This window comes from Melanostigma gelatinosum (genome assembly GCF_949748355.1).
Source record: "Melanostigma gelatinosum genome assembly, chromosome: 14".
Lineage (NCBI taxonomy): Eukaryota > Metazoa > Chordata > Actinopteri > Perciformes > Zoarcidae > Melanostigma > Melanostigma gelatinosum.
The window spans coordinates 15019865-15031190 of record NC_136647.1 but is presented as its reverse complement, the minus strand read 5'-3'; the positions used below and the strand labels follow the sequence as shown (position 1 = coordinate 15031190).

At 40.9% G+C, this 11326-nt stretch overlaps 2 protein-coding genes across 4 annotated transcripts in view; both read right to left on the bottom strand.

The window, feature by feature from the left end:
* gja2 (gap junction protein, alpha 2) lies at positions 1 to 3407 on the bottom strand. The gene is made up of 2 exons (XM_079282993.1): positions 3136 to 3407; positions 1 to 1914 (listed from the first exon to the last, which is right to left on the bottom strand). The coding sequence occupies exon 2, from the start codon at positions 1873 to 1875 to the stop codon at positions 805 to 807; it is 1071 nt and encodes a 356-aa protein (XP_079139119.1). The 5' UTR covers positions 1876 to 1914; positions 3136 to 3407; the 3' UTR covers positions 1 to 804.
* Positions 3408 to 5145: 1738 nt separating this feature from the next.
* gjb1a (gap junction protein beta 1a) overlaps positions 5146 to 11326 on the bottom strand; it is a gene marked incomplete at its 5' end in the record, with an annotated part of 150274 nt that continues 144093 nt past the window's right edge. The window contains 2 exons of one of the 3 annotated variants that reach the window (XM_079283646.1): positions 5146 to 7401; positions 9892 to 10001. In XM_079283646.1, the coding sequence (XP_079139772.1) occupies positions 6671 to 7387 (717 nt within the window). In that variant the 3' untranslated portion in view covers positions 5146 to 6670. Of the gene's footprint in view, positions 7402 to 9265; positions 9294 to 9891; positions 10002 to 11326 lie in introns of those variants that run through there. The other 2 variants (XM_079283645.1, XM_079283647.1) reach the window with 2 other exon arrangements.

Sequence of the window (11326 nt, the reverse complement as noted above, 5' to 3'; positions counted from 1 at the left end):
TATTCTTTTACATTTTCATTATGAAGCTGATGTACAGTATAACTGCATAGAATCATAAATGTTCAATGGAAAAACAGAAACGGTACAGCAAGCATGATGATAAAAGCATTTCACTAACATTCCACATATTCCAACTGCAGTAAGAGGTTTATTTTTGTCCAACAAAAGCTTTTTGCTTTGACGGTTTCCGTGCATGTCACAGTTTTAGAGAGTAAATTGCTTGTAAACAAAACAATTATCAAGTAGTCTGCGTCTTTATCCTCCACTAGTATGGAAGTTCAGTCATGTCAAAACTATTGAGCAAGTTCAAAACTAATTAGCTCATTACTTAATCTGCAAGTCAACACAGGCCGGTTGTTGAGAGCAAACGCTGAATTGTGGTCGTAGTTGATCATTCCATACCACAAGAGGAGCTCATTAAATTATGATTTGAATGACAAGCGTAGCTTCCTTTGCTTATTTTTTTCAAAGTTATATCCATCACACACAAAGTCGTGGTGAGAGCAGAATAAAACGCATTCAAGTGTCACAATATTCAACCGTGCATTCCAAGTAACGTCATGTTACCAAACTATCAGGTTTACTTCTGAAAGAAATTGGACCACAAAGCTATTTGTGGGTACAGTACGTTCTGTTAAAGCCCGATTGTAATGGCCTCTCACATGTGTTCGACATGTACAAAGCTGTCCTTGTGCACTCTCAAATCTTGTGGTCACTCAATAGTGTTGGCAGTAATCGTCTTCCATACTCATGCAGACATTTTCACGAATGTTGGCCCTGAGTCCTGGGTAAAAACACCGGTCACTAGATCTTCAGGTCATCCAGCCTGCTCTTGTTACTGCTGTGCTTGCTTGACTGACTGTTTCTGCGCTGATTTTCAATGGGCAACTCAAAGATAGGGCTGGAGATTTTCCTCTCCTTCGCATCGTCTCCCTCTGGTTTACCTTTTCTCTCCACGGCCATATTGTCTCTGTTCTGCTTGTGGACCGCTTTGCTGTTGTAGGGGCTGTAGGCAGCGTTCGGCTCTGCCATGCTGTACTTTGAGTCCGCGGGGAAAGGTTCAGGCACCGCTGGATGACCAGCAAAGAAGTTGTAGTTCGGGACATACGGCATGACCGCCTCATTTCGGGCCTTGGGAGCCTCACCTGCAGCCTGCGCTCGTCTGTAACGGAGACCCTGGTGGCACTTTGTGAAACCTAAATGGTACATTTCCACCAGGTTGAGCAGCAGGGAGAGGCAGGCCACGGCCAGCATGAACAGGATGAATATCGTCTTCTCAGTGGGTCGAGAGATGTAGCAGTTCACCATATTAGGGCAAGGCCAGCGGTCGCAGGTGTACATTGGCTTGAGCTCGAAACCATACAGGAAGTACTGAGCTACAACAAAGGCCACTTCAAACAGGGTCTTAAAAATAACGTTGAAGACGTAGGTTCGCAGCAGTGCGCCTTTCAAGCGCACGTGGCCCTGGTTGTCTTTGATTGGGGCCTTATAGGCTTTGGTTACATGTAACTGCTGGTGCTTTTCATTGTGGATGGCAAGTTCCTTGTCTCTCTGTTCCTCCTTTTCCTCCATGCGGACCAGATGAAGGATGTGGCCCAGATAAATAAGAGTTGGCGTCGAGACAAAGATGATCTGCAACACCCAGAAGCGGATATGAGAAATGGGGAAGGTTTTGTCGTAGCAGACGTTCTGACAACCGGGCTGCTTGGTGTCACACGTGAAGCCGGACTGCTCGTCGCCCCACACCTTCTCGGCGGCAGATCCCAGCACCAGGATGCGGAAGATGAACAACACTGTCAGCCAGACTTTGCCCACGACGGTGGAGTGTTCCTGGGCACTCTCCAGCAGCTTCCCCAACAAGTTCCAGTCCCCCATACTGTAGACTCAATTTATCGAAAAAACCAGGAGAGATATCTGTAAGGAGAGGGAGTTCAAAATATTTGACTTGGATAAAATGAACACAGTAATCTGGCAGACTCCCGCCTCGTCATATAAACTTAAAGATTTGGTGCAGTATGTCCTGAAGCTACAAATCAGGCCCCTTGCTTTGACATGGTTTGGCTGTGAAATTGATGTGAAAGTGGTTTTCTTTCTTTTCTTGTATCTTTTATAACTTGAACCTTCTAAAAAAAATACATATACTAACTACTATATTATGGTAACATAGAGAAATTTAAATCAGGGATTTTTTTAGCCACTCTGGGGCGGCGGAAACAAGCTGTGAAGACACACTTTTACGTTGAGGTGGTGATTTGGAGTATTTATTCTAGCAGCTTAAAGAGAATTTCAGAAGTAAGTGTTCACAACAGGATCTAAATAAACCTGACATCAAACACATTGGGCGTTTTTATGCAGGCACGATATCTGTATCACGCACTTAATGTGGGAAACATGACGTAAATCTTAATAGTAATTTAAGCTCACATTCAATCCAATAAGGACATTTAGTTAAAACAGTGAAGTTGCTGTTCGATGTACGCATGGCATTCCATGTAAACATTATAAATATGGTATTTGTTTTTTCTCTGCCGTTGCCCTACAACCAAAGGCTCCTGTACTTCAGAGGAGACTTACTGATCGAGACACTGATTTATTATGAATCCACTGCTTGTACTCCCAGAGGTTGTGTCCTATCCAGAGTAGGCTAAAAAAAAAAGGGCAAGGACACAGCTGACTGTGTGCGAGAGAAAGCCCCGGAGCAGGAAGGGGAGACTCCTCGATCTTGTGACACAGTAGCCAACAGTGCTCCCCCGACTCCAGAATTAGGTTTCTAGTTTAGATTCCAGGGGCCTATTGGTTACAACATGGGCAAAAATGTACTTTAAAAATAGTTGTGCTTGTCCCGAGTGATGAGAAGTACACATATTGTGAATCGGAACACCTGTTTGAAAAGCGTAAAGATTGTCAAGCAGAAATGAAAGGATATTTTAAAGGATCAACACTTTTCATGTAGTAACTGTTGTTAGTGAACTTAATACTGACCCTGGGTTTCATTCCCAAATTTCTACTCAGACATACAATATAAAAGATACTTTAGATGGGCAAATTAACTTCAGAACTGTAACATATTTTTGGAATATTAAGTTAGACATTAAAAAAAGATGAGCTCGGGTATCTTCATTCAGAGAAACGTACCTTAAAATGTTCATCTCCTACAGCAGAGCAGATCCAGAGTCAGTTGGTGACTCAGCCTCTTTCGTTCACAGAGAGGCCATGTTCTCCTGAAGAGACTGCATCGCCGAGATAATCTTCTCCCAGATAGTTTTCACTGGAGGTTCTGTGATCCCGCCTGCTGCACTCCCACTCTGACCTGATCAATGCCCACTGTTCAACAAGCCACCACAACTAAACCCACCCGGCCTCTGTGCCAGCACAGATCAAAACATTCTCACTTGTATAGAAAAGCATGAAACCTCTTGCTCAAGAGGTGTTTCCGTTCAATGGAGTGGCAGCTGGAGAGTCCAGTGAGGCTGCAGGTTAGCCTTACATGTCAGTAGGATCTAAATATAATTCACGGTGATGGGAGTGGCTTTGTTGTCACTCTCACGGTGACCCTTGACAGTGTGGAGGAGCGTCAGACGCTGTCGAGCCTTCACTCAGCGCTGCGGCGAGCGTTACTGCTTGTTGAGTGACTGATAAGCTCCATGCGTGGTGGTAACGTACAGAGAAAGAAGACATCCAGACTTGACCCTGTTCTTTAGGCTGTGTGACTCATCTGGGAGTTCTTTATTCTTTGGATCAACTTTAGGTTCAGCAGCGTGGTGAAAAGTAGCAACAAAGTAGTCTGCATTTACTCACATACTGGACAGTTAAGTACTCATCTTGCACTCTGAGTATTTCCACAGCTATTGTTACTTTTTCCGATTCAAATTTCCATCCAGAACACACACACACACACACACACACACACATATTTATCTTAAAACCCTACTTAAAATTGGAATAAAGGAATGTAACATCATAAACAATGACTTCCCTTACAGTTAGATGGCTGAGAGGACTACACAATATCAGTGAATTGTCTTTCGTGCGTTTAGGTTGTAGAAAGTCCTCTTTACAAATAGATCACGTATAAAGGTTCTGCAAAAAAACGTTGTGTGCATGGCGAACAAAACGCTGTGCAATGGTTCAACCAATAAGCTACAAAAAAAGATAATCATCAAAATCCGCCTCCTTCTGATGAACTTCTATAAACTAACTTTGTCGATCTCTTCATCAAAACGTGTGGGTGGTGCTGAGATGCCCCACATATACGTATGTAACAACACACAGACACCACTAACGAGTCACAGACAGGAATACCAGATTGGAGGAATTCGTGTTTTTGGTGCAGTGCTGCCAATATGCTTCAGGTCAATCTGAACACTATAGATGGGTGTGAAATGCCCTCATGCTCGGTCACTTCAGGTCCAGCTGTCCGCAGGGTCAACCATTGTCACCCACACACTGACCCCTTACATGGCCAAGCTATCGATAACCCGAAACTCTGCACTCTGGCCTTCAGAAGGAGCTTAAGAAGTTTCCTCACAGGTGGCAACGCGGCTCCGAAGATCTCTGGCCTAAAGACGGCAACGTCGCCACGACTGTCAATGTGTGATGACGTTTCATTCACGTCTCTGAAAGTGGCACAACTGTAAGCGCAGATTCATTTCTTCTTGCAAAAAGGTGGTGCTCTCCGGTTATTTCAGAATGTATCAAAATACCGTACACCAGAAAAATGTTCCCCTGTTATATGTTGGAGCGCTCCCATTGGAGTCAAGCGACAATTTCAGAAGCTACAGGCAATTCACAAGAGTAATTTTAGCATTTGTAAATCACATTTTGGATTTAGAAAGAAAGCAGAGTAAAAATTACACAATTACACAAACTGTGGTTGATTTTATTCTTCTGTGTAGTGAAGACATATAAACATCCAGCTTCAAAATGAATCAATTCAACCCTTGTGCCTCACTTTAAAGAAAAAAATGTTGCTTGCAAGAATGTCCACATTAATAAACTGCCAGAAAATTATACATGAATATTATTTTCCACTTTCACAAAGTTAAGTCTTTCAGCCAACTTCAGCCCTGATCATCACCAACAAATAATCATTCATTTTCAGAATTTGAACCCTTTAAAATTGCAGGTTCTTTGCATGATGCCTCTGTTGTTGTGGAAATAACACAATATTTGAATTATTTTCTGAATATTAAATGGAAGCAAAGCAGTGGTCGAGCAAGAGAGTGAATGAAGAGAGAGAGCAGCGTCAGCGAGACCACAGCAGAGAAATAAAATCGTATTTTCCAGATTGTTTCATGGTGGTTACGTTTCTAAAGCACAAATAAACACACCCACAAGCAGGGGGGGGGGGAGACGAAGAGAAAACACTGAAGCACATAAAAACACACTGCAATGTAAGAGCACACAGCAAACTAAGAAGAAGAGAGAAAATGCAGGCAGAGGGTCTCTGCAACATGTTGGTCATAAATAATGATTGAGAGGGATTCGTTTTGTATTAGTCTATGTATTGTTTTCTTAAGAAAATGCTGCATATTATACCTCTAAAAAACCTTCCACTAGTAAAATGCCTGTTGTTGTTTTTTTTACATTACGCCACTGTTGTGTTTTAATGATTATTCTCTATATTATAAATGCTTGTGTGATTTCTTTCACATATGTCAAATACAACATTGATTTTGATGCATTGCATTATGTATTTGCAGGGCAAGTACATAAAAAAGTACAATTTAAAAACCAGGGCTCTAGATCTGCTACAATAGAATACACAATGTTATGCTGTAATGGCCGTGGGATCAATAATCGTGGTTTGAATGGTGACCTTTTTGTCGGTTTATGGGAGCTGAGGTCGATCTTCCAAAATGTAAGAAAAAAAAACAACTCACGCCCTTGCAAAAATTATTAAAGAGCCAAAAATGTCCCCAAAGCACAAGGATTATATAACATGTTAGGCAATTAGTAGTAAATAAAAAAAAAAATCTGTATTCAACCAACACTGTCAATGATTTAACATGTTTTCCATGTATTAGTACAACATCTCTCTCATAACTCAAGAAAAGAAAAACATAAATCTTCCAGTCCATTATAGACTCAGTCCATGGCGATTAGGCAAACACGTGATGTTTGTGATCATATTTAATGTAAATAATAGAATATTATAAATAACAACGCCCAAAATACGACCATATTGTATTTCCGGCACACTTCTCTTATTATTTTAAATAACATTTGTCACATTTCATAGTTTAATATTTTCATTTCAAGTTCAAACAAATGTCCACCACTGTGGATATCAAAGTACATGACAATGAAAGCCTATCATGTGGTCAGTTGGCATATTTCTTCACAACATGTTACTTAATTGATGTCTATTGGCCAAACATCAAGCTGTTACATCATGTCAGTACAAAGTGCTGCTGTATACAGTCTGTAGGTTCATAGCAGAACATGTAAACTGTAGTTCCTGTGGGCTACTAGCTTAAGTCTGGTGACTTTGGCATTGAATGCTTTGTCACTGAGATTATAAACCACTGGATAAATAATAAATCATCCTATGTCAAACTGCAACATATATTATATGCACCTTACTCTCAAGTTAAATCAATGGCTGTCGCTTGGCTCCAATGTCACACATATATGTCCCTTTGTGCAAGTATGAAATCTGTGTGTTTTATTAGTACGAGCAGAGCTTTTGTTGGATCCAAGCCCCCACAGTCGAGTCTCCAGCAGTGTGCTTACTGCAGGCCTTCCCCACCAAGAAGACCACCTCTGCAATGTTGAGCAGAATACAAACCCCTGATGCAGTCAGCATGAACACGGTGAAGACAGTCTTCTCTGTGGGCCTCGACACGAAGCAGTCCACCGTGTTGGGACAGGGGTACGAGTCGCACTTCACCAGCCGGATCATCTTGTAACCAGGGTAGATCATATAAAACAGATACATGAAGGTGACCTCAAGGATAATGCGGAACAACAGGCTGATGACGTACGTCCACCACAGAGCCCCAGAGATTTTCATCTTCTGGGTCTTTATCTGCTCCAGGTCTTTGGGGTTGCTCCGCCCTGATAGTTTGTAGAGCCTCTTGTCGACGTGGCGGCGGTGGGCCACATGCATGGCGACCAGCAGGGCAGGGGTGGAGACCAGGATGAGCTGAAGTGCCCAGAGGCGGATGTGGGAGATGGGGAAGAAGTGGTCGTAGCAGACGCTGTTGCAGCCCGGCTGCTGGGTGTTGCAGGTGAATCCGGACTTCTCGTCGCCCCACACGCTCTCTGCTGCAACCACCAGAACCAGGATGCGGAAAATGAACAGGACAGAGAGCCAGATGCGACCAATGCCTGTGGAGTGTCTGTTCACACCGCTGATGACAGCATAAAATGATGCCCAGTTCATCTTTGGTTCCTGGTCTGATGTAGAACATATCAAATGGTCAACAGCTGAGAGAATATCGTGCTAAATATGTTTTTGTAATGGAATATTTTCCACTGCAAAAAGAACATAATGCAACACAAGACCTACAGTACATCATTGAGGAACATGGAGCAGAATAAACAGAACCAATCTGTTGGGCACATATAATTAGCTAACAGAAAGAAAATACAAACATTAATAATATGATGCATACTATAAAAAACTATAACAGCATTTTCACAGTATTAAATAGGAGTACTTTCTTCCTACTTTAGAACCAAAAGAGGCAATGTCTTTCATTGATCCGAACCTTTTAGAAAAACCAGGCTTTCCACTGGTGGAGACCAATCCCTGAAGTGCCGATAAGTCAATGCAAGTCCAAGAGACCTGTGTCCTAATACAGAGCTGGGTAGATGCGACCATTCTCTCAAACATACTTCGGACTACTCATTTCCAAAAAGGAGAAACAAAAGAAACATTCCCACATTAAATGCATCAGTGCATCTTCATGATCATTTTTAAAAGTAACTGGAATAACAGTACAGCCATTTATTAAAAGTGTAACTGGTGTATAATAATACCCGTGTATAATTGTGTAGTGTGTAAATGTGTTGACTGCATCACTAGCTGAGGTAGGATTAGGGAATCTTAAGGTCAGAATGTGTTCCTGTTCGTTATTATCAGCTACTGCTTACTCGATACCTTACAAACTAATTGATGAAATATTTGCTTTATACTTTTCACCACCAGATATTATTTTCTTATTAAATGTGTTAACTTTGTGCTGAAGATGACTGATGACTGTGATGATCTTGAAAAACATTTCTCTGTTTGAAAGTATATTCTGACTTTAATTGCTAAAATAAATCACTTGAATATAGAATATGCTCATATCTTTACTTACGATGGAGTAGTGCCATAGTTTAGCTTGTTCTTTTTGGCCTACTTGTCCATTGCCCCTTAAGGTGGATTTTTGTTCGATACATCCACAAGAGTCGAGAGTGTCCGCACGGCCAAAGTGACATCATAAAATCAGGCATCGCCCTTTTTGGGGTTCGGTGAGGCAGGTTTTTGCCTTTTTGGAAATTAAATTTTTGCACATCAAACATTTCCTAAAAAATGGAGAACTATGAGGAGCGTCGAGAATGTTTGTTTGCCGCGAGGAGAAACCAGCAGATTTTAAAGCTGCAATAACAAGATGAAGAATACATTCGTTTGTTGACAGAAAATCAAGCAGTTTCTATTTTGAGTAAAATAACCTGCTGAACATTCACTACAGTTCCAACTTGTCAATTGTGAGGATTTGCTGCTTTTCTTTCTCTTACATGATGAACTAAATATCTTCAGACTGTTGGTCAGACAAAACAAGTGATTTGAATAGGTCACCTAGGACTTGAGGAATTTGTGCAATTTTTTAAATAATTTTAAGCGATTAACAGAATAATCAAGAAAATAATTGATTCATCAACAGTGAAAATAGTCATTGTGGCCTCACAGTAAAGAGGTTGCAGGTTCAATTTCCAATCTTCAGTTGCATATCAGTGACAACCAGAGACTCAAAACATTGAAAGATTGTTAAAGAAGCTAGAAGTATTTAGAAGCAAACTTACAAACACAACTTGAACCTAAGTGCAGATTTAGTATTTAAACAGTATACTGTACCTGAATATAAATGTATACACTCAAAAGTGAACTTTGGATGCTTGAATAATAATGAATCATACTTCCAGTTTTAGACTTCTTTCCATCGATTTCGTTTTTCAAATTCAGGGTTAATTTCTCTGTGCTGATCATTACTGGTTGTCCTGAGTTCCTAACATGCTTGAATTTCCAGTCTAGTAGAAATGTCAGAGTTGTTACCCGGCTCAGCAGGAGGCGTAAGAGGCATAGGAGACAGCATAGAGGACAATGTTGACCCGCTGGTTTTGCATGGATGTGAATCCAGAGAAGAAGGATGGCTCTCTGCCCCCTCTGCAGTTGGCAGGCCCCTTAAAGAGTGCAACACTGAAGTCTGGCACCATGTGTCATGTGACATGCTTTCACCAGTCGCCATGGTGTAGCACAAGGTGGGCATCTGCACCCAACATCACGGTGTCTAATACTCTTAATTCTCCTCAGGAAAATAAATTGTGGTCCAAAAGTGTTTTGATGTTCATTGAAGAAGGAATCCTCTGGTTACAAACTTATGATGATTCAGAGAATCTGACAAATCCACTTATTGACTCAGGGACTGCAAAATACTGTTTTCTTTGATTATCACCAAAAGAAAAGCAATTTTTGTTATAAAATATCTAAAAAAAACATGTTGGAGTGTCACAGTTTCATCTGTAACCAACTGTAAATGCACACATTTACCAAACTCTTCAGAATCAAGACATAGCAGTAAAGCACAAACTACCCATAAACACAGATTCAACCATCTGAACACAATGAAAGAAATGTCCTTCTTGTCCTCAGCTACATGATCTGAAATGAAGCAGACTCACCGTCAGCTGTAGTTTGGAATAAAGCACATCCAGAAACATTTACGTCAACATTAGCAGATCTTTTTTTCCCCAATCTGTGAACAAGCGTATCAGAGCACCATGACTTTGCATTGCTAATGTTTTCCCTCACACTAGCCACTGCCCTGCACTGGCGAGGTCATATGCTTCTGTACGCGATATTTGCATACAATGGCCCCATTTACAGGCACCAAACAAACGGCTTCAGAATTCAGATCAAACGTTTTAATTCCTGCCCAGCTGAGGAATCTGTGTGGGGACTGCGGTCTGTCCTCACGTCCTCATTGTGCTGTGTTCTGCAGGGGAAGTGGAGGCTGTTTTTGACGCAATATGGAGGAAAACATAAAGGTCTAGAACAAAGAATGAGCCATACAATCTTAAGATAAGAGAACAAGAGTTTATTATCATAATAATCATCTTTTTCCCCCCCTCCTTAGCCTTTGCATCCACGTTCGCTGCCCGCCTGATATCTAACCGCAGACTAAACCTGCTCATTTACCACAGTTTGACGTATTGCTGTGGGATTAATGGCACGTTTTTTTTAAGGCTGAATAACCTTTTTAGCTCGCCGGTTTTAGCAGTGAGGTGTTCAGTGACGTCTACATAACTTTGAAAATAAATATTTATGTATTGAAGCATTTCCACAACATCCACACAAGTATGTATCATGCTCCACTGTATCTATGATATTTCTAATAAAAGTAAGGATCTGAGCGGGAACATTGAAGCTCCATGCTGCTTTGAAATGCATACATGCTTCAGATAAATAAAATGGGTCTGGAGGTTGTCAAGAGCATGTGACCTGAAGAAGGATAGAGTCAGCTGCTGACATCTTTTAATGGCGTTTAAATTTACATTGCAATGTTGTTTTTGAAAATAGTTACATGTACATACAGAAAGGGGGCCAATACTGATCCTTGCGGGACACCTTTATCGACCATACTTGATTTGAAGCTATTGGCAACAGCAGTCTGAACTCTACCAGACAGATGTGATCTCAACCAGCAGTCAGCAGAATCATCAAAACCTAATGGAAAGAAACAACCTATTATAATCAACGATATCAAATGCAAGCAAAATATTACTTGCATGCCCACACGCACAACAATATCTGATATCACTCTCTGGGATGTGAATACAATTTGGTTCAACTCAGGTTGGGGTTAGGTTATCAAATAAATGCAACGTTATTGTACTTTCTCCACTACATTTAGTTATTTTGCATATTTGAATTATTAATACAAAATGAAAAACAGTTACAATTAGCTCCACCTTTATCAGCCTTATCAGTGATGAACACATTTATGTATCAAAACCTGTGATATAATATCTATGATCTGAAAAGGGACATTATTGATACTTCAAGAATATTTTGCTGCAAATACTTTTGTTACTTTTACTTGAGTAAACAGAGTAT